General features: G+C 46.7%; 1 protein-coding gene across 1 annotated transcript; it reads left to right on the top strand.

Annotated features, from left to right (window-relative positions):
* Window positions 1–516: 516 nt before the first annotated feature.
* On the top strand, window positions 517–11382 carry MYD88 (MYD88 innate immune signal transduction adaptor). The gene is made up of 5 exons (XM_059818777.1): window positions 517–862; window positions 5730–5861; window positions 7702–7882; window positions 8938–9029; window positions 11028–11382. Exons 1-5 carry the CDS (start codon window positions 517–519, stop codon window positions 11180–11182), a joined length of 906 nt encoding a protein of 301 aa, XP_059674760.1. The 3' UTR covers window positions 11183–11382.
* The last annotated feature ends 12474 nt before the right edge of the window (window positions 11383–23856 follow it).

The following is a 23856-nucleotide window of genomic DNA, read 5'->3' on the forward strand; positions in this document are numbered from 1 at the left end:
ACATGTAACACAAAAGCAAGTTCCTCTACCAAAAGGAGCCAAATGAAGTGAGTTTGAGCACAGACCCCTCTGGGGCCACGTCAGTAATCCCACTGTTGTATTCGGGGGCTGGGCAGGAACATAGCCATCGTGGGGTGGTTTTGGGGGGGAATGGAGGAAAACAGCTTTAGGGACAGCACTGTTCCCTCTGTGGCAGAAGTGTCTCCCCGACCCACATCACGGGTCTGGCGTGCCCTCGTCCGGGGCTGCTCCCTGGCTCTGGTAAGGAAGGAGCGGAGCCGAAGGACAGGGCGGTGAACCAGCGCTGTTTGCCTCCTGTGGAGAAAGCCCACCGTCCAGCCAGGCAGCGGGGAAAGCTCTGCCCCCGTGCACCCCAAACGCTGCCCCGCTCCCCGCGGCGGGGAGGGCGGGCAGAGCCCGGCGGCGGCGGCCGGGGCAGGGCGGGAGGCGGGGCGAGGCGGGAAGCGAAAGGGCCGCGGGGCCGCGGGGGAGAAGTCGCGAGAGCGGCGCGCGGCCATGGACACGGCGCCGGCGGGCCCCGATCCCGGCCCCGGCCCCGGCCCGTCGCCGCCCGACCTCCACGCCGTGCCCATGGTGGCGCTCAACTACAGCGTGCGGCGCCGCCTCGGCCTCTACCTCAACCCGCGGACGGCGGCGGCCGCCGACTGGACGGCGCTGGCGGAGGAGCTGGGCTGCGAGTACCTGGAGATCCGGCGGCTGGAGGCGCGGCCCGACCCCACCGCCGCCCTGCTGGAGGACTGGCAGTGCCGCTGCCCCGGCGGCGCCACCGTCGGCCGCCTCCTCGACCTCCTGCGCCGCCTGGGCCGCCACGACGTCCTCCTCGACCTGGCCGGCAGCGTGGGTGAGGCGCGGCGGCTCCCCCCACCCCTCCCCGGGCGGCCCCTTCCCTCAGGGCGGCCGCGGGGGCCCGCCCGGCTCCCACCCGCGCTCCCGGCCCTGGGAGGGGGGGGCCCTCCGCGCCCCGGGCCCAGCGTGAGGGACGGCGAGGGCGGTGACGGGACGGGGAGGCCGGCGGCGGTAGCGAGGCGCAGGGGAGCGGGGCCGAGCCTGCCCGTCCCTCTGTGGGGCTGCTGTGGGGCGGGCTGGAGGGGCCGTGTCTTTCGCCTGGGCTCGGGTTTCTCTTCGGGACGCTGCGTGCGGCTCTTGCCGCCCTCTGCGACAGCAGGGCCCAGCGGTGCTCGGTGCTTCCTTCGTGCCTGGGGGGGGGGGGGCGCTGTTTGTGTTGGGTCTCGCTGCTCGGTCCAGGGGAGGTGATGTTAAGAACAAATCCCACGCAAGCAGGAAAGCCCTTCCCAGACTGTGCAGTCACCTCCTCGGTGTTTTCATGGGAGCTGCACACAGCTTCCAGCACAGAAGGGAGAAGTGCGCTGTATTTCTGCTAACCATAAGCCCTGCAAAGTAATCCAGAGCCCCGTCTTATCCCAGACCTTCAACAGTAAAGTTTCTGGGTGTCAAAGGATGCTTTGGGCCAGGTCAGCCAGGAGACAGCTTGCACCGACGCAGGACAGTGTGAAAATTATGATGTGTGGGTCTGGTGTGATAGGAAGATATTCGCAGGGAGAGATGAGGGATGTGTGGAACTGGATAATGAAAGGGAAAAATAATTTCCTTGCAAACCGAAAAAAATTGAGATAGGGTCAGTGAGAAGCAGTAAATATGGAGGCCCCAGTGCCATTTTGGTATCTCGTTCTTTGTAGACTCTCTGTATTCTTCACGATCACAGAAATGCAAAGGGAAGCCAGCTATAAGAACTGTCATCAGAAAGGGAAATTAATTGCCAAGGATTTCCAAAGCCAGAGACTCCAATGAAGTCCTGTGTTGTATCATGTAGCTTACTGGGTTAGTGATGAAGAAATAATAAATGTCATTTCCTGTTACTCATGGAGATAAGTGAAGATGCAGAAATTTGTCTGTGTAGAGAGCCTGACCAAGAAGCGATGGAGGACTTTCCCCATCCTGCGGTTCTTCCTACTCAATAACATACTCTGAAGACTTGGTTTTGGGAAAGACAAGAAAATCGGCGTGCTTTGTGATCCACCGATCAGAGGTTCATAGCAAATAGCAGAAGCTTCTAGCTGTGAGAGAGAGCTGGGGCTTCACAAAAACGTTGGGCATCACCTAGGCTTCCTCTGGCCCTCAATTCAGGAACTGCCCCACTGGAAGGGAATGTGGTGGATGGTCTTTGTCAGAGCCTGAATAGACAACAGCAGAATGAGTGGGAGGAACCTGAGCTTCAGGAAAGTCACAAGTTTAGCCTGGTGGTGGGTCATGCTGATAAGAGGAGATGGATAAATCCTTGGAAGAAAGACTCACTGAGGGCTATTCAGCACAAAAATACTGCCTCTGAGTCAGGGAATTCCTTAACTGCAAATTGTCCAAAAGATAGGTTATAAAAATAGATTGTAGATTATACCTAAAAGATAGATTATTTTAGGAAAATACCACTGTATGCTTACTTTCTTCTTACATTCTCCCCTAGGCATCTGTTTTTGACGACTGCTGGAGACAGGACGCTAGGCTAGATGGACCCTCAGACTGACCCAGCATGGCCATTCCTCTCTTTTATTATTTTTGGCTGAGGATGGCAGCTAGGGCCTGTGACCTGTTGCCAGCACTCCCAGCTCTTGCAGAAGTCGGAGATACTTACACTAAGAGGAAAGGAAATGGACGGTTGCGTGCACTCTTACGCACAGTATTTCCTGATGCCAAGGGTATCTTTGTGTACGCTGTTAGGACTCCTGCGGGGGGATTCAGCTCAGAAGCAGAAAACATCAGTATTGAGGTTTCTGTGGTCTGTGCTTTCATTATAGGAGGTGCAGATCTGGGGCACGATTCGGCTGTCCGCTGAAGGCATCTCAAGTCATTTGAGAGGCCTCAGGATATCTGTCCCACACAGCCTCTACCTCCTGATGGACATAGGTCATTCACAGGTCCAGTTTCATACCTGCTAGCCCATAACAAATGTCTTGGACACTCCGGGATCTCTCAGTTGATACTTGATGCCCTTGTGTGGGCAAATGAGCCAAGCTCCTTTGGGACACAGTATCCCCATTAAACACAACTCGTTGGTGCTGTGCGGCTCCAGAGGAGATGTTTGGTTTGTGGTTTCCACTGCAGAACCAGTTCCCTGTCTTCTCGTCACGTGCTCCATTCCTGGCTGTGCTTAGGATGCTAAAAATCAGTGTTTCCTGCAGCCTTGCATAGGTCCACTTTTGGCCGCTCTGTACAGTGGGGCTGTATTTAGCAGCTCCCCTGTTACACTTTCTGGAGTGCAGGATGCAGCTTTTCCATCCCAGCAGACCTGCCCTAAGTGTGATCTTTCTCAGCAGCTTATTTTGTTGTACAATCACCTTTAGGGATGTGAAGCTCTTTGCTTCAGTACGTGTGTGCTAACTCTTTCCTGCTGAAATGCAATGATTTTTGTTTCCTCCTGACCTGTTATAAAATAAAAGTGCTACTTTCCTGCTTGACAGTTGCTGGGTCTGTTTTCTCTCTCTTCTCATTGTGCTAATCATTTTGCACTTCAGGTTTCATGCTTTTGTTCTTTCTCTCCAATACCTCAGGCTTTTGTTTGACCATTAGAGGAATGTAAAGCCTGCACTGTGTTAGTTAGACGCTGGGTGGAGTGGGACAACTTAGCTTGGAGGAGTTTCTTGCTACTTCTGTGTTGGTTTGCATCCTTTTTCTTGTACAGTCAGGCACTGTTTCCAGCTGGGGATTAATCCATGCCAAATTAGTGAATGTCGTTCGTCCTTTCAGGTTCACTGGACCTATCGGCACTCGCAGTGGGATAGGGCCCCCAGTTTGCACTTGTAATAAAACCATGAGGCTCCAGTGTTTTGTTTTGAAAGCTTTGCCCAGCTCTCAGGTTTATCCTGTAGGGATAAATGGGGGCTGGGAGTACAGCACTCTGTGCGTGTAGGCTTGACTAGATGAATCAGGAGAACACTTGCGTTGATGAGTGTTGTGTGTCAGGCATGAGTGGTGTGGTGATGAGCTCTGGGCACCAATCTAGAAAAACACAGCTCAGGCCAGCATAGATGTCACTTTTGCAGCTGGGAGAAGCAAGGAGAGAAGACATGGAGCAAATAAACTTAAAATGAACATTTCTGTATTAGTATGCCTTTAAATAATCACCTGGTCTTGCCTATTCAGCAATATTTTGGATTGCGAAGCTGGCTACCTAGGGGACCAAGGCACATGTAAGGTGGTGCCTGCGTGCTGGTCCTTCCTGTGGAACTCCTGAACCTGTTGGCCAATTCAAAGTGGCTTTAATTGTGATTTTGAGGACACTGCCTTACTTGACACAAAACGTGCACACCTCATGGCAACAAGCAGCTGGCAGAGAGGTGGGAACCGAGTTTGTGCTTTAGTGAGGAAGGACTTGAAATCTGAACCTTCTGGCTGGTAGAGAACGCGTCTGATTCGTCTCTCCGCTGCAGGACTGGGGAGGAGGGAGGCAGACTGGGAATGCCTCAGCCTCAGGAAAAGCTTTGATCAGATCTGATACTTTATTAGATTGGAGATAATCCAGTCACGAGATGCAAAACTATGAAATAGGAGCCGAGGATGGGGCTTCAGGAGCTGGGCTTCCTGCAGACCCGCTTGTTACTGATTAGGGCTGTGTCACAGCAGCGCTTACCAGGCTCCCACCTGCATCCGGCACTTCCAGGAGATCCTTTACTCTGCTGCTGCTGTTGTACCAGCCATCTCGGTAGCTGTGCCATCCTAACCCTCTGAGTGATCAGTAGTTTCCTGATTGATACTTGTCTTTTTGTTTTCTTTAAGTAAAGGAGAAGGCTCTAGGGAATTTCATCTTTTTGTTAATTCTGGGTTTCAAATCTCCTTTTACTTTCAAGTTCTTCTGTAATTGCATATTGCAGAGTGGCAGAGTCTGCAGGGTTTCTTGTCACTTTTCCGAAGACTTTACATTTAGATTTATCATTCATTTTTAAACAAAATCTGTTTATAATAGAAGTGTGTCCATGGCTGTCCCGTTTGGGAAGTTCACAGCAGTGAACGTGACAGGCCTGCTTGCTCTTCAGTTATCCCAGCAGGGTTGTACACACCCGCTCTGCCTGATCTAAGGAGGATCTCCGCTAGTTGTTGCACAACATAAAGCCTGTTTCAGGGACTCGCTAGAATTTTATATGGTCCTCCTGTATGTGGTGAGCATATGTACTCATTGTCACCTGCAGGTCTGTCTGATGAAGGCCAGCGGTGTGGATCAGCTAATATGTGTCTACATTTATTAGTAAAAGACAATATTAATACTTCTAATTGGGAATCCCCCGCCCCTCAGTTATTTCATGATGCTCCAAAATGGATAACAATGAGAGCAGACAGTAGAGTTGGGACCTGTTAGGCACATGATGCATGCTGTTTGAAGTGTACTGGGATATACTAGAACTAAGGATAATAGGAGGATGCTGATTTAAAACAAATAAAAGGAGGTACTTCTTTACACTGCAAGAGTGAGCTTCAGGAATTATTTGTCAGAGGAGGTGGTGGAGGCAGCATCAGGAGGTTCAAAAAGGGTGTGAGTTAAATTCCAGGACATCAGGTCCATAAATAGGTACCAAAAACCAGACAGGAGTTTTCCCTCTGATACACCTCATCCCTGAAATAGCTATTCCTGTTTTAAAGAACTCCAGCGGTGTAAAACCACCATCACAGGAACCTCTTCCATTGGTTGTGTGTTTTTGCAGAGGAGGACTGTAAGAAGTACTTACAAAGGAAGCAGGAGCAGGCCGACCAGCCGCTTCAAGTGCCAGCAGTAGACAGCAGCGTGCCGAAGACGTCCGAACTGATGGGCATCACCACCAGGGACGATCCGTATGGTAAGTGCCTGTGATTACGTTGCTGCCTGATAACCTCATGTTGGAATTGCCTTCGGCTATAGCAGATCCCTGTGAGAAAGTGCAGAAAACCTGTTTGCTTTCATTCCTCCCCGTGACTTTTCTTAGCCTAGGCCAGAATGCTTTAGCTGGTAGTCGTCAGGCATTTTCCTATTTCCTGTTCCCAGGGCAGAGAGGAAACACAACCCTGGGGAACGCCATACCCAGAAACAGGCTGGCACAGAGCACACTGGACGTGCAGGGGAGGAGACTTCCCAGAAATGTGTCCCTTAGCACAGCCTGGCACAGAGCGACAGCTGCTGAAAGCACAGTGGGTTGGAGTCAAGGGGGAAGGATATCAGAGCTGATTGTCTTGGCTACGCTGCCCTGCCTTCAGCAGATTTAACCACCTTGAATAAAAAGGAAGCAGGGTTTGAAGTACAGCTGGGTGTGAAGTGGGGGGAGAGAGGAAACACAGTTTTCTGTGTGTGTGCGCTTGCTGGGCTGTGCATGCAGCTCCGCATGTGCAGCCATGTGCGTGGGCTGCGTGCGCAGCCTTCTGCGTTTCTAACCACGCGCCGGGCTGCGCATGCAGCTGTATGTGTGCATGCTGGGCTGTGTGTACAGCTGTGGACTGAGGAAGCGGACATCCTGTAAAGTTCTGTGACAGACGGAGCAGCAGCTGAGGCTGAATGGAGATGTGTCAGGTTGCCTCTTTGGATGCTCCCCTGGCTAGTCCGACTTTGGGTGGCCACCTTTGCTGTTCGTAGGGACATCGTTAACCCTCCCGAAATGTCCATAGACCAATATGCTGATGTTTGTACATGGCAGCGTTGCCTGATATGACCCCCAAGTTAGCGCTGCGCCCCTAAAGCAGTACCCTCAGTTTGATTGACCTGGCAGCCAGTTACCCTTCTGCTTGACTGGATGCTTGGGCTGGATCTGCCTGCCGGGTTGATACTTTTCTCAGCAGATTTTAGAGCCTGACCTATTTTTTTACTGTGGTAGGCTCTAACTGGCATAAAAACTTGAAATATATGTAGTGACATTAATACACAAAAAAAATGACACAGTGGGGAAACTATCCAGCAATATTAAGGCACTTAATTGCAAGAGACATTGCCCTTAAAATATAGCACTTCAATATTTGGGTAGCTGCTAAGTAAATAAGAGCTGCAAGCCATTAACATCTTTGGAAAACAGAGCCATTTACTTAGGATATGACTTCAGGTACCCGAGTTTGACATCTTAGCCATAAAAATTGCAGGTTCCAAATTTCAAGGCCTACCTCATAGCTCGGTAGACAGCAGATGTCAGGACATGCAGGAAGTTTGAAGCTCTGTGACCTGAACTAGAGAACTAGGACCCAGAGCCACATGGATATTTTAGATGTGTAACTCCCACTGAAATCCCGGGGCGTCAGGGTGCTGAGTTGCATCCTCTGGGGTACTGTGTTCCCTCCGGCTCTTCGCAAACTGTCTCCCTTCGACTCCCTGTGTCTGGATGTTACTGCCTCTACAGATTTTGAATGTCTGCATCTCAGCTACCCTTCCCTAACCACTGCCAGCAGATGTGGGTTTATGCGAATAGCCTGGACTGTGAAACAAAGCGGTCAAGGCACAGATGTGTGTTACCTCCTGCCAGCCCTATTATAGACAGGAGTCTGGGCTGAAGGGTAAGCTGGCCTGGTAAAATGTTAATTTACCTTCGCAAGTTTGGCCAGAGCTTGTCTGTTAAAGCTCCTTGATTCTGAGTCAAAGTCGGTGGGAGCTGTTGAAAGTTGACTACAGGAGTTAACTTCATTTGCAGTAGAAGATGACAGCTAAATTTTTAACGGTTTCAGGGAACGGAACAGAGATGTTTGATGCTTTCATCTGCTACTGTCAGAAAGACCTTCAGTTTGTCCAGGAGATGATCAGGGAGCTGGAACAAACAGAGTTCAAACTGAAGCTGTGTGTATTTGATCGGGACGTCTTGCCAGGAACGTGTGTGTGGTCCATCAGCGGAGAACTTATAGAAAGGAGGTAAGTGAAACATGGCTGTTTGGGACAGCTGAGTGTAACGGAACATTACGTTCATTTTACCATGATGTCTGCAGCATGGTGCCAGTGAAGCAGTAAAAATCCACAAGGATGTCTTTATGGGGTTTGGTTTATGCTCTTGGCTCAAGAGGGAAGACTTGAGCATTCCCAAACATGTCGCTTCATTGTGTTCACAAGGGAGATGCCACTATAGTGATGCTGCTTACATTTGATCCCTTTTCTTTGGCTGGAATATCCTGCAGTCGCATCCTGGGAGGTGATCTGGGAATGAATACAGCTCCAGGCGGAGTTAGCTCCACCCCACAGTGTGGAGTTTGAGAGGACAGCATGGGTGCTGGCTCTGCAGGGACCCTTCAGACCTATGTGGGATTCAGGCATGGTAGGAGCCATGGGACATAAAAGCAACTGCCCAGTTAGGGAGTGAAGAATCCCAGGGCGGGTGTTTGGGTTTTAAACATCAGCCTTTCAGAGGGAGGTCGCTTGGTGTTAACAGAGACCCTCATAAGCCCTCACTGTCCTGGCTGTTGTACAGCGTAACCTTTCATAAAGAGCCTAACGTGTAGTTTACAACCAGGCACATGGTTGCAATGTAAGCAACAAATTGGAGAATGAAGCTCAAATTTATGAAATCAGGTGAATTCAGTAATATGAGTACAATAAAGCTCTGTCCAGTTCATTCTAATATTAAAAAGTACCAGTTATGCTTAGTCAATAAGGGCAGCATGTAAGCAGATAATTAAGATGGCATTGTTTGTAATATCTAGACGGGATCAAATAAAGATTGCCCAGACAGTCTGGACTTTGCCATTTCTTCGTTTTTAGTATGTGAGTGTGTATCTGTAATCAGGTTTTTGTGTGCAGTGCAGCTATGTGTCTGTCAGTAGTCCTTCCTCTGTAGTTAATTCCTGCTGGAACACAGCTGGTGGGTTCATTTATCCACTGGAGCAATTCAGAGGAATACATACTTCTACCACTGAGAATGAGAAGCATCTCTGTTGACATCTTATTTTTTTCTCCCCTGACTGCTTTATCTTCAGGTGTCGGAGGATGGTGGTCGTCATTTCAGATGATTACCTGGAAAGTGATGAATGCGATTTTCAGACCAAATTTGCTCTTAGTCTTTCCCCAGGTAAGATCTCACAAATATCCCATTTAAAATTACATATCAACATTATGATGTTTATTACAGTAACATCTCCGTCTGAGATCAGTGCTGTACTACTGGGCACTGCACAAATGCAGAATGAGAGGTAGTCTCAGATGTGTTTAAATAAATTAGATAAATATGGGTGAGAAAGGAGAAAATAAAGAACTGATAGTTACAGAACGGGTAACTCGGTCTCAGACCTGGGTTCTCACCACTGACCTACATTTCACGTGTGTGAAAGTCCACCCAGGCACAGAGGGCTTGCCCCGGGTGTAATGCCCTGCACTAAGCAAACAGAGATTTATCCCTATTAGAAGCAGCCATTAAAACTAATGGTGGCTTTATAATTTTGTTGTGCAGGCAGGGACCTGGACTTGGTTCCCTGCCCTGCCATTGACCTTCTGCCTGACCGCGAGCGAGAAGCTTAGCTGTCTATGCTTCAGTGCTCCAGCTGTCAAGTGGGCTGACACTGCCTGCTTCAGAGACCTTGTAGCTGCATAACAGGCTTGTGAAGTGCTTCAAGACCCATGCAGAAAATAGGCTACTAAAGAGAAAAGCATTGTAACAAATTCAGGGTGTGAGTAAATGCTGAGAGTAGAGTAGCAGCTAATGAACATGCAGCTTTTTGCAGAGATCCTTGAGTATCGTGGATAGGGAAACAAAATACGGAATGAATGTTTGACTTGGATTGGAAAAATCTGTTCCGTATTTTGTTCTGAATTGAAAAGTCATCTATTTATTTCTGCCAAGTCTGTTCAGATTGCTTTTCTCTAACCACTACTTACCCTACACTTCTGTATGTTGCTGGGGAGTAAGTGCAGCACAGCCTAACAGTATAGAGGATATGTAGTATCTGTAGGAGTGTCTGCATATAAAATCTCTTTTCTAGATGAGGTACCCGACGTGGTTTTATAAATGACATGCCAGAGGTTAAACTGGAAGCTAGTGGCAGAGCTAGGAAGTAGCTCCATCTTCCTTGACACAATAATTTCATACAATGGCCGTTAATCCACTGAACATCTCTAGCACATTGCATCAGCCCCTAATCATCAAGATTTGTAGCAAAGTCCTTTCAGTTCTTCACCATTTTTTTGCTGGCGTCATACCTTTCATTAGAACAACAGGAAAAGAAATGCTGGTGTGTAATGACCTGAGCTCTACCAGCAAAAACATGCCTGTAAGTACAGGCTTACAGAAATCACAGAGTTACTCGTTTGTGTGGGGTAACTAATGCACAGAAGCATTTGGTGGCAAGTTCTGGGAGCTCCATGGATTACTTAAGCATCTGCTGCAGTTACGAAATCTTGGTTTCTTGCCTCATCCAGGTCTCAGCGTAATCATTTGCGCTAGGCAGTTTAGGTGGTAGCAGGTGTCCCTATGGAGAATTATAAGGGGAGAGATTCCTCTTTAGAAGAGCTGCTCCTTCAGGCAGCAGCAATCACAGGGAGCGTTGCCTCGTCTTATGCATGCCTCAGAAAAGCAGTTCATGTTAGCAGAGTGATTCCTTGCGGTCCCTTGTCATCAGTGGGTACTGCCTGCAGCCTGAGTGAATCAGGGTAGGAGGAAAAAGAACTGGAAATAATCCAGCAAAGCTGACGCAGAAGCAGCTTAGTCTCTCAATTTTCTCTTCAAACACACCTGGAAGTAGTCAGAACTGTATACTCCCGTTTGCGTTCCACAAGAAACTGTGCTATGTTCTTTTATGTCTGTAGTTCATTAGGCCTTTATTACTCCCATCCGTGCAAGCTGCCCTACGCATGCAAGACGGGGCCCTGCTACGTATTTGAATGAAATGTTCTTAGCAGAGGACTCGGGATTCAGAAACTTGCTCTCCAGGGTGAGAGTTCGTTGCGTTATAAAGAGATGACACAAAATCAGGAGCAAACCTGGATCTTGTGATGTGTGTGCTGCTGTGGGGAGAAAATGGATACAGGATCTGTGGCTCTGTGTAATCCTCTGCCTGTGTGACCTGTCTTTCAGGTGCTCGTCTCAAACGGTTGATTCCAGTCAAGTGCAAAACCATGAAGAACGAGTTTCCAAGTATCTTACGGTTCATTACAATCTGCGATTACACCAATCCTTGCACTAAAAAATGGTTCTGGACAAGACTGGCAAAATCCCTCCTGCTGCCGTGATGCAAAGTTGAGAGCTAGGTGCTCTTTTGTAATCTATCCTGGCTGTGCCTTCAGACCATGGTGTCGTTCACGCAGGATCTTCTACCACTTCAGAACCTGGATCTTTGCAATTGGTGTTTGGAGCCTGCGACCGGAAGCAAAAAATTTTCTGTAGCACTTTTTTATAACTCGGAAGGGAACGTAAAGCAACTGTGTGGGTGTTCCTGCTCAAGTCAGTGAGCAACAGCATCCAGCATTTTGTGTCGTAAGCACTTTCGCTGAAAAGATAGAAAATACACATTTAAAGACTGAGCATCTAATACAAGAAGGCTCTATTGTAAGCATTTAATAAGACCCCAGAGCCTCAAACTGCAGGCTTTCTTAAACAAATATTTCCTATTATTTTAAAAGTTGTTTAATGGCTGTAGTAACATCTAGGGTTGATGCATTTTTTATAAATTTGAGTGAAATCCCATGGCTGCCTGGTGATCTGCCGGACCTAAGGTTTCAGACTCTTTCCTGCTTTGTGAACTGCCAGTGCCGTGAGAATGACTAATTATTATGGCAGCCTTGTCAGGGGGGCCCATCCTGCCCTGCCAGGGACGATGTCCCCTGCCCTGCGCTGCAGCCCCGCTGCTGGGCAGCATGGGGGAACGCATATGGGCTGTCCCTGGCTTGTTCTGAGGGTAGACAGTCTCCTTCAGTCCTTGTTTTGAGAAAAGCAGAAGCGTATTTCAACTGTTAAAGCACTGCAAAGAAATGAACGGTTCTCCTTATTCTTAGCAGTATCTGGAAAATTAGAGCAATTATCCTCATAATTATAACTAATGCAGAATTACTGAGCTTGGTTTATTTTCTGGGGATGTTTCCCTCCTCAAGTTGTATCACAATATTCCTGTCCTGTGTTCATTTACTTGGCAAATCCCTTGTCACTAGTATTTTCTGAGGCAGTCCCTCAGATTTGCCGTAAGCGGTTATTTTTTGCTTGTTGAAAAAGCGTGAGGAGAGGCACACTGTAGTACCATGTTGGTCATGTTTGTCTCTGTTCAGGTCACATTTGCTGAAGTGACCTTATACTAGCATTTTATATTCCCAGATCTTATTAAATGTTTACAATAGAGCCTTCCTTTAGTAGAAATTCAGTCTTAAAATACGTATTTTCAGTGAAAGTCCTTGCTACACAAGGTGTGGGCTGCTGTTGCTTATTGACTTGACCAGGAACAGAGCTGTGCACCTAAGTAGGTCCAGGTCTTAAACTATTTCACCTTTAAAAGCTTTCCAAAGCACATCAGCTTTTGGGATGCCTCAAAGGTACAGAGATATATATTGAATAAAGAGTGTATTAAATTATCGATTGGGCTGTTTAAAATGCAAAGGCTAATGTTACATTAATAGGAAAGAACGTATTTTAATTAACCACCAACACTGATACTGCTCTGCTTGTTAGACTTAGGCTTGAATTCCGCAGAGTGACTAGTGGATCTCATCAGTTCTCAGTGCTTAGGAGTGAGGGGCAAGAGTTCTGCGCAAAGTAGTGTTTTAAAGCAACCCACTGGTGTATTAAACAGATTTTCAGTTAATATTTACTTTAAATTGGGAAGAGAAGAATCTTGCTTATGTATCAGTTTCTTGAACTCTGCCACTTCATTCATTACTTCAGCCACTGCCTCATGTTGATTTTACGGCTTCATGTTTTACTAGTTTACATTTTTAAGGTTGCATCTGGATGTGATTTTTTTTCGTTTTTTTAGGGTTTGTTTTAAAGCATTAGCAGGGCTGAGGTGCAGACAGCAATGTGTGCCCCTGCCTCTTCCTCACCCACCTTGGCAATGAACGGTCCCTTCCCAGGGGGTGCCGCAAAGTCCTGTCCACGTGCTGCTGCTGGTTCCTCCTGGCTGAGAGCAGCCAGCCCTTGACCTGAATGCGGTGAAGCTTGTTCAGGCACCTCACGTTAACGTCAGGGGCCATTTTTGGATAGGCCCACGAGCTGGGTGTTTTTCAGTCCCTCCTACAAATATAACTGCTGCCGTCATGACAAGGTGACGTTTGCACCTCTCTGTCTTGCTAGAACAAGTGAGAAGTCTGTGGGCATGGGAGGAGAAAAGTTAAACTGATGATGGGTTTCTAAATAGTTCGTCTTCATGTCCTATTGCCCTCAGGCCTCTCCTGCAGAAGCGAGACAGCTGCGTGCCTCAGGGTTTCTGCATAATCGTTAAATGTTAATTATAGAGGAGTTTCTGGAGGCTGCTTGATCCCCAGGCGCTCCAGGGGCTCAGTGAATTCTCATACTCTGGAGTGTCTATAAACATTAATTATGGGTCATTACTCGCAGGACCAAACCAGATTCCCCTTCTTTCCAGAGCTGAAAGGGCTCTGGTAACTGATGAGGGGGGAGCAGAGGCACCAGAGGCTGGGCGGCAGACGCTAGAGGGAGGCAATGGCCCGCGCCGGCACCCTGCGAGGGATCCTGCCCGCTGGGTGGGATGGAGGAGAGAGGCAGGGATGGACCAGCTGCGCCATGACCCGCTGTCTGAGCCGGGGTCCAGGATGGCTTTTTTCCCTCTGCCCCTTGCACCCTCTTCGAAGGAGGCTAAACCAAAACCAGCGAGGGTTTTGGCAGATTGAACCTCGCGCGGTGTCTTCTGCGCGAGTCCTGACGGGCGGTTTGGGGCTTGGGATGGTGCAAATGAGGAAAAAAGAATAGCAGCGAAACCAGTAATGTTTGTAGCAGACGATCTGGTGATTGCCAAACAAGGTGCTGCTTCTGCAAGGGAAAGCAAAAACAAGAGCCAAATTTCTAAATCTTCTGTCTTCCGGTACATAAATGCAATATTCCAATTAATTGTGAAAGTTGTCCGTGCTTTGGCCGGATCTCGTCATCACCCAGCGCTCTGTGCCCTGGCCCTTCTCTCTGCCTGGCTTGGATGCCGGGCAAGTATTACTGTTATCAGACTGGTGGTATTGCAAGCAGTTACAATTGTCTTGGAGGCTAAAATGATTATTTCGGGGTAAAGTGAGGTAACAGCCTTAAAATGTAAAGTATGTGCTTTAAATATGTATCCTCTTCGATGTAAAAAACAGTTTATGCACTTCTGACATTTTTGTATCTGTCTTGTCACGGTGACTTGATGAAGTGTGACATCTATGAATGATATAAAATCTGGTTATTGTAAACACGTTTCAGTGGCAATTGTGGTTCTCCTCCCCTCTTTCACGCTCAGTGGAAGGCTAAAATTTTGAACACCTTTAAAAAAGGGATTTACAAATTTGTGATGTTGCATTTTTTTCCATTTTGTTTCTTTCCCTCACTGAAATTGTCCTAGTTGAATCTGTTCGTACCAAATCATTTATTTTTTTATATATACACATATATATTTATATTACTTTCTATCCTGATACAAATCTTTGGAAAAGCGTGTGTGTTTTATAGCCATTCTTGAAAATAGTCAACGATTCTGTGGTTTTTTCCTCCTCAAAAAACCAAACTTTTGCTACTTGTGAAAACATTTTAAAATAAAGAATTAAAACCCAGCAGGCTGAATCTCCTTCTTGGGCGTCAGAGAATAAATACTAGGTCTCAAAATGGGGTTGTTCAGTCTGGAGAAGAGGAGGCCGAGGGGAGACCTTGTCGTTCTCTACAACTCCCTGAAAGGGGGTTGCAGAGAGGTGGGTGTTGGTCTCTTCTCCCAAGTGACTAGGGACAGGACAAGAGGAAATGGCCTTAAGTTGCACCAGGGGAGGTTTAGACTGGATATTAGGAAAAATTTCTTTACTGAGAGAGCGGTGAAATACTGGAAGGGGCTGCCCTTCCAGGGAGGTGGTGGAGTCACCATCCCTGGAGGTATTTAAAAGTTGCGTGGATGAGGCGCTTAGGGACATGGTTTAGTGGTAGACTGAGCAGTGGTAGGTTTACGGTTGGACTTGATGATCTTATAGGACTTTTCCAACCTAAACGATTCTATGAGTCTATGAAAATGAAGTGATAGTGAGAAATAATACAGGTTAGTTCTTTGTTTTCTTGTTTTGCCTAAACAGCTTCCTCAGCGGAGGCTTTTGGCCCTGCTGGAAGAGAGAGAGGTAGAGTTGTTTCACGTCAGGAGGAAAATTACTAAGGAACTGTCCTTCAGACACGCGTGGGTCCTCTCCAGGTCTCATTTTTGGCTTTGCAGTCTGCGTCCGTCGTCGTGCTGGCCTGCCTTCAGCCCTGGTACCCAGCAGGCCGGAGGGGATGGAGCCAGGGCTTCCGCTGCCCGCCCCCAGCAAGCAGGGATGCTGGATGGTTAGCTCCTACTCTACACCCTTTCTAGAGGCCCCGGCAGGGGATACGTTGCAGTGCAGCAATCTGGAGGATTTTGCCAGCTTTATTTCCTTTGGCTCGGAGTCAGTCCAAGACAGGGATATAACTTACAAACCCAGCAGCTGTCGGGCCAAGGCCCTGCCACAGGAAAAGATGAAGGATCACTGAATCACAGAAGTGTTGGTTGGAAGGAATTCCTGGAGGTCACGGACAAGCTGCACTTCACAACAGGAGGGGCTATATGTTAAACCACTTGCAGAACAATATTCCCTATAAAGCATATGAAGTAATGTCCTTGCTATGGCTACTATGAGTGAACATATGGACGGTGATATGGAAACCACCTCCGAATTCATTATTCTAGATAGAAACCTCTGGCAAGAGCAGCCTGCCAGGAGAGTCCCGCTCCCAGAAGTGCTGGCATCCCATCACTTTCAGCGCAGCTTTACACCGCTCGCCTGTTTGGACGTTTCTGAGCAGTTAATGATTTTTGCCTGTATTTGGCAGTAGCTCAGACTCAGGTGGGGTCAGGGGGTCCAGCTGTGGCAGCTCTTTCTATCTGTTATTCCTCTTCTGCCAGAAGAAATATTCCCAGTCCTCTATTACATTCTGATGCAGGAATGTCGGCGCCATTTTCTCATTTACTGGAGGACAGTGTTTACCTGGTGAAATTCAGTAACCGCTGCAGAATGTTCTAAGCTTCAGAGATGGAGGGTGAGAGGGGAAGTATTGCCCCTTGACGGATCAAGTTCTGTTCTTCATTACACTGACATGAAAAGAGTTGCTTTACCGTGATTGAGGTGCTGCTTGATCCAGAGGGCACATTTACTGGAAGAAAATGTAATTATGCATAAAAATGGCTGGGAAAAAGTTGTTTGAGCATCCTGGAAACATATTTTAATAAGGCAATAAAAAGAAACAAAACCTACAAGGTTCACATTACTGGAAAGCATGCTAATAGCGCTTATTAAAAAGCACCTCTGACAGACCTATTGGGGTTTTACCAGACAACTAGACATGCGCTGTGTATAAATACTTCTCTAAAGGTAATTTTCTCTAGGTGCTAAGTTACAACCATTTTTGCTTCAGCTGATCCCCACCAGGATTTTGAGATGACTTTGAACCTGACCCAACTTTTTGATAAGCACTATCTATCAAGCCCTGCCTGGAAAACTTGTTTATTTCGTAGCAAAATCTGCAGTCAGGAGAATGGATATTGTTGTATCCACTCTGGAGCTGCGGTGCTCTGCAAAGGTTTAATTAATTGAAGGTGTATTTAAGTGTTAAGCTGTTCCAAAGTCTGATTTACAAGCAATGCATTTTCTGTTCCTGTAGCAGAGCCCGGCTTAGCAACGCGCCTATTCCCTCCTCCCATCGCCACTGGTCAAGCTGCGCACGCAGTGGCAGAGGTTGGGACTGGCCGTGCCCACCTGAGAGTGGTTTCTTCTATCTCAGCTGGATAAGATGGTTTCCACAAAGGCATGACATAGTGGACCAGCAGTTGTGAACTGCTGTCCCGTGCTGCGTGGCATGCATCCCTTCAGTTCAGAGCATGAATGTTTCATCAGCTGCATCTGGAGTTTCTCCTGGCTGGCAGCCGGCGGAGGGGCTTCGATCCCAATTTCCCCAGTTCCTGGGCTTGCTTAGGTTGGGTTTTGGTGGGGCTGGACTGGAAGGAGGGAATGAAGGTGGTCTGCATTGGCCGTGAAACACTTAACTACGTCTCTTTACAAAAGGTTGCTTGGAACTTTTTTCTTCCTCCTGTTTCGCACCTGCCTTCCCGCTGCCCTGCAGAGCGGGGACAGCCGAGCGCGGTGTCTGGGGCTGAGCCTGAGGACAGCACGATTGCTCCGTGCTGCGCTTTCAAGCCTCCCCTTCCCAGCAAACGCGGAGCCCCCCTGGGTGAGGAGGCAGGTGGCAGATGGCTGGAAGCACAGAGGCGCTGGGAGGAACATGCCAGGGTTTCCTCAACAACCAAGCATCCAGAATCTCCCCGGACCGGACAGATTTCGTACAGCTCTCAGCCCTACCATGCGTTCACGTGGGGAAAGAGCAAAGCAGCATGCCAGGCTGGGTGCCAGCCTGCGGGGGAAAGGATCAGTGGGTCCCGCTGGCTCGTAAGGTGGACGGCCGCTCGTTTCACCTGTGCTGAGGGAGCAGGAGGGCTCTGCGGAGAAGGTGGCAGGCGAGACGGTGGGAGGAAGGAGGAGGAGAACGCTTGCTCCAAGCCCAGTGAGAATGTGCGGGCTCAGCACTACGAATCTTGTCTAGTTTGTTAATGAAATCAAAGTCACGAGGCGATGAAATGGGTCTTTATCCACTGTTCAGGATGCTAAAGTTAGGAAAAGGACGGACTCAGGGGAAATATGTTCAGGCAAATGCGGGGGTTACGATGAAGTGAACTTTCACAAAGTTTTTGCAGCATTTTTCTGGCTCTAATCTTCAGCTATGTTCACTTTCTGTTTGTGTCAGCAGAACTACATGTAAGAGCCACAAGTCCTAAGGTGCTTAACTGCTTGTGTGCCAGTTTACGATCTGTTGCCTCAGAAACAAAAAACACCATTCAGGAGGGGAAAACTGGGTAAGCGAACCTGAAGGTCCACGTGCCATTCCCTGTCCTGCCGGAGCCACAGTGGACCCTGTGGACTGCTTTACAGCAACGTTTTCAAAAGTATTCAGAAATCTGGGTGACTGATCTAAAACTAACGAATCATGGAAGATTTAGTGTTTGATTTTTGGCAGCACTTGGCAGACCCCCCCAACTGAAATATACATGGAAGTGAGATTTAAAGTGCTTTGAGCTGAGGACTAAAGTGGACATTGGCCTTAGAATGTCAGTGTCTCAGTAACTCAAACCTCACATGGGTATTCAAAGAACATAATTTTTCAGTATCAGTAAAGGGCTTTTGCGATCTTTAGAAAGAAAGGCAAAGAAGAGAAGCATCACATTTTTTACTCTAAAGCTATTCAGTCTAAAAATGAATATTCCTTTTTTTCCTAATAGTTATTCTTTCGCCTCCTTGGTGACTTAACCTCTCCTAGCACTGCGTCTGGCATCTGCTTTAGCCGCATTGTTTTATCGAGCATCGGGAATGGAAGCTTTTAGGATTTTCTATCTGAGCTCTCAGAAATCTTGCCTCATCAGCATGCTGCTCTCGGCAGACGGGTTTTTCTTCAGCTCCAAGACGTACATATTGATCAGTCATTTTCTTTTGTTACCTAGCATCCTGTCATTGATTTTAATTGTTCGGTATTGAAGAGGAAGCATTCAGTACACGTAGAATTACCAACGATGAAATTTTGCTTTCCACACCTTTGGCCAGACGGTGCCCACAGCTAAGCCCTTAGGAGCTATGGATCTCTTTCTCTCAGATAGCAATCTGCACAAATTATGCAGCAGTCAATTTTTCTCTATTAAATCAATTTCTGATTCTCTGTGACAGCTTTCCCTGCCGCATGATTTCACACTTCAGCGGTTTGTTTCCGAGGTGCCATGTGTTTTTTTTTTTTTTTTTCAAAGGGGGGGTGGTGATAATCCATTTAATTTGCAGATACGTTCCTCATGTCTTCCCAGTTCCCCTTTCCTACTGCTGACCTTAAGAGATTTTTACAAATTCAAGTGACTTCTAGTGAGTCTCCTTCTCTTGTGGCTCCTCGCCGGCTCCTCATCAGCCCACAGGGCTGCTCCTGGGCTGTTCCCTGAAGCTTCCCCTCCTGCTGCTGAAGTGGAACAGCTTCTCCAAGACGTAACTGCAGCTTGGTCCTATATCTGATAGAGAGATGAATTTTCCCAACCCCATGGTGCAAAATATCAAAGCTGGGAGCTGGTGCAATTCATTAACTCTTCTCCTTCTTCCTGCAAAATATCTTCTTAGACTTAGATTGTCCCCATCTTGTCAAAACATTCGTGCACTCTCAGAGGGCTTTCATTACAAGTATTTCCTGAAGGCTCTGTATGTAAGGACCTTGGTCCCCTCCTACTGTCTCTCTGCTTCTAGATTTTCCTTTACTTCAGATACACAAAAAAGATCCTATTTTTAGCAGCCAGCAGTCAATGACACAGGAATTCATGAGTAGGGAGGAAAGGATGTGAACTATCCAAATAATAGATTTTTTTTCAAATGAGATCTCTTTACATTCCTATCGCCATAGTAATAAGCTATGAGTCACTGTTACACTGAACTATTAGACTATTATTGTAAACTCATGTCATTAGAATCTGCTAATGTGAACCACAAACCTTGCCTGGCCTGAGCTTAGCTGCGTTCAAGAAGATATTGGCCGTTTGTAAGGGTAAGAAAGAACAATATTCCCTCACAAATCTTATTCCCAGATGGCAAGAAGTGAATGAAATCTTATTCAACCCTATCTTTCTATTCCTAGGGTTTCTCTTCTCACTGCCTTTTAAGAGAATTCATCTTGCTTCTTTGTAATGTCACAAAAGATGTTTTATTTTATTTCTTCGAAGTTTGCCAGATGTAAATTGGGTCCAAGGACTCCCAGCTGACAGAATATGCATGCTGTATCACCTGAGAGCAGCAGTGTCTCCTCCAAAAGCTGCTTTCTGTGTTCAGTCCTGCCATGGCCAGCCCTCAGAAGGACATTTAAGTACCCATGGACACTCAGGACTTCTCTGCTGCCACAGCAAGTGGCAAGGAGGGGATATTCTCTGGCATTGCTAAGCTGATTTCTGTCAGAAGTTACATCCGGACTGAGTATTTTTCTAAAAGAGTGTTGTTGAATAATAAAATGTCCAAGACGGTCTTAAATATACACACAAAGCTTTACGCAACAGAACCAAGAGTCCTTGGCCACCCTTCATCAACTGCAAAAAAGGAGTCAGGCCTGGTGTACCCGCTTCTCCATCAGGGTCTGGATGCTTGCATCAGCCTTGTTTTGCACTTTCAACAACGAGGGGAAAAACTCTGAAACACATTCTCAACCCCCGTCCTGCTCAGCTGCTTAGAAAATGTTTTATGATGGAGATTTACCCTCCACAGAAAAGGCCAGTGGGAAAACCTTTCTGTCCTTAGAAGCTGTGACATTCCCAGGGTGAAAAGAGGTATGGGCATGTGAAGTGTCTTTCATTAGCTTCTGTAAAGACAAAGCAGTACGAAGAAAGCATTATTGTAAACCAGAGGAGAGCAAGAGCTGATTATTAAACTGTGGTTCAGGTATGTGGCAATCAAGATCTTGTTATAATTATTTCTTAAACCTAGCATCGATTTTCTATTAGATTTGAAGGAGGCAGCAAAGCTATTATTTGTTACAGAGAGGGTTAACTGGCTTTCAATTTGTATAGTAAAAAATCATAAACTTAGAAGAAAAGAATAAGAAGAAAAAATTTGTCTTGGTCATAAGCTCTTCACTTCTTTCCTGGAGCTTAAAATCTGGGGGATATTTTTGGTGGAGGAAGTATGAGAACAGCACAGCATTTCTGTTGAGAGGCAGCGGTGATGGGATAATATGTGTGTTTGCAGAGCGAAAGCTGGTTTCAGTAAACATACTGTGAGAACCAGAATTCACCTGTTAAAACCGGGCCTTCAGCTACTTGACTTCAAAGTGACCTCAAAGGTGAATTTAAAATGACTTACCACACCTGCACTCAATGACAGGGCGGAGAGACGTGGTAGTACATAGGATCACTTAGGAAAACTTGCCGGTGTGGTTTAGACTGGCATTTGGCTTGTGTTTTGAAAACAACTGTTATTAAAAACTTGCTCCAGTTGGAGGGTTTTAAACCACTGCTCCTTCCTCCACTGCATGGTCCTTGACTTATTTCTCAAAACCCAAAGCAAAGCTGGCAGGAGAAATCCCTGGAGATAAAGTGCAGTGTACTTTGTTAAGTATCAGCTGCTGTTTGATAGAGTAAGGTCCCTTCAATAAACCTGTAAGTGTTTCCATGAAGAAAGAATAGTGGGCAAATTTTGTAGTGAAACAAGGTCAGGCATTCTGCTTGCCGACACGCACTTGCCCTATTCTGAATGCAGTAAGACAGGCATTGTTGGGCTCCCCCTCGCTTTAGCAAACCATGCCCGTACCAAGCAGTTCAATAAACACATTAACTGCTATTGTTCGCAAGAATCGTGGCAGCTAATGCACAGTCACTTACTTACAAACAGCAGTTTATGATGCCTTAAAAAGCCTTCAACTAGGAACGCGGCAACAAATGCTGTGGCCCCAAACGCTACTGAGCTGTCACAGCAAATGCCTCTGCATGGCTGTTCTGAAAGGGCAACTTTAACAGTAAGAAGAAGATGATACATGTCAGAGTCCACATGAATAGTAAGATGAAATCTGCAGTGCCTCGATAAGCAAACTAGAGATTAGACTAGTTTTCTACAACCCAAGTATAAATGAAGTTAGTTTACATTCACACTTGTGATGATGATAAAATACATCAACCATCAAGGATCCTTTATAGGTATAAAGCTAGTAGCGTCTGCACGCTGAGTATTAGAATCACCAATCTATGCATTAAAAATCAGTTTTACGATAGCCAATATTACATGAATGGGAAAAAAAAAAGGCAAAGAGCTGGATAGTGCCAGTAAGTTTCATTGAAACAATAAGTAATTGGCCCACAAAGGCAGGAAACCATGTGCCTTACGAGAATGTGAGCGTTTTGTGCGAATGTATGCGTTGTGTGCCTGCGGTGCAAAGGCTCCCAGCCAGTCAACGGGGAATGTGAGCCCCGGGGACATCGGTGAAATGCAGGTGTCAGAAGAAAGCCTTTACTCTGCAGCAGAATCAATGGGAGGAGGGCACCGCCTGCTCTAATCACCGTGGTGCTTTAGTGGAAGTCAAAAACTATGGGAAACCCAGCTTTGAGACTTTTTCTCGGACTGCAGCCTTCCTACCTGAAAGACATCTGGAGTGTTTCCACTTCTCAGCCTCCCCTAAAGCCTGATCCAGAGCGGAGGTGGATACACCCGGAAACTGCTTTTCCACTTCAGATTTCTACTAAAATTTCTTGTTATTACAACAAGCCACTTGATTCAGCAGCACCACTTCACAGTCTCTTTTATAAATAGAGACACTGCCTCTGCCCTGAAGAGCTTACAATCTACACGAGACAGACAAAATAAAGCACATCAGGAAAAGTAGGATGAGCAGAATATTAATGGTGAAACAGGAGAAGGTGCTGCTTGGAGATCTGAACTGGGCTAAGGATTAAGATCTTTGTGGAAGCCAACTCCTCATCGGACTCATGTTGAAACAACCTGCTGAATGAGTGAATGCAACAGCAACGCCTGACTTTTAAGGGACCCAAAATGCTGAGTTCATTTAAAAAATAATACAAAATTTGTGGGACCCAGATTCTATTGTGGGACCCAGATTCTATGTGAATGCGAGATTTTGGGCTAAAAATGTGGACACGCATTTTTCACTGCAGAGCTGGAAAACTAAAATACAGCATTCATTTGTGTGTGGCCACTGGCGGTCTCGTCCGTGAACATTTTAAACTTTAATTTCGATCAAAGTCTGAGCTAATTCTTAAAGAACAAGGCTTATTGTGGACCTCACCCTGCCCCACTGATCTAAATCAATAGAGTTTTAGCATTGCCTTCAGGGGGTGGATTTTTGGCCCAAAATAAGAGAATTCAAAATATGGTTCTGACTTTAAAAACACTGTGGTAAAACTAAGCATATATAAGTCTCTTTTTGTTGTTGATGCCTGGCTCAGATCCATTTTTAACATGCTGTTAGCTATCAGAAATATGACACTGGCCACCCGAATGCATGCTCTGGGGTAAAACCTGTTTTTAATTGCAATTTAAACTCCTTTTATAACATGGTTAAAAGATCACAGAGACAGTTCCGACCAGTAATTAAAGCATATTTAGCAAATATTAAAAACCGCTCAGCACAGAAACGTTTAACACAGACAAGCAGGAAAACCAAACAGCTTTTCAGTTGGAAGCTCTGCCTCGTGGACAGAGACCATCGTTGTTGAGTGCCTGCAAATAGCAAGCGAGATGGGACTGTGGGGTTCTTGCTTCTGTAGGACAAAAAAAAGAGTAGAAGGAAGGAGGTAGTGTCCTGCGTTAGGTAGCACAAGTGAAAATACTGGAGGTTGACCATGCATTTGGCAGGGTACAGAGGCCCTCTACAAAGCCTGGTTCATCAGAGGCATCTCAGGAATTTGTCCTAATAAGTTAAAAATATGTGTAACTTATGTTCTTTGACTCACAGTAGTGCCTGACATCAAGCGACAAGAAGAACAGTGACCGGTAAAGAAGAATGAAACCTGATATGGAAATTCCCAATCGGTTCTCCTGATGGTTACTATCATGCCTGGTGATAATCAGACATGCACCATTTTATCTATTTTATGTCAGAAAAAAATAGATCCCCAAACTGCAAACACTTTAAACCTAAGTACATAGACAGCAGC

This window comes from Gavia stellata, chromosome 6, assembly GCF_030936135.1.
Source record: "Gavia stellata isolate bGavSte3 chromosome 6, bGavSte3.hap2, whole genome shotgun sequence".
Lineage (NCBI taxonomy): Eukaryota > Metazoa > Chordata > Aves > Gaviiformes > Gaviidae > Gavia > Gavia stellata.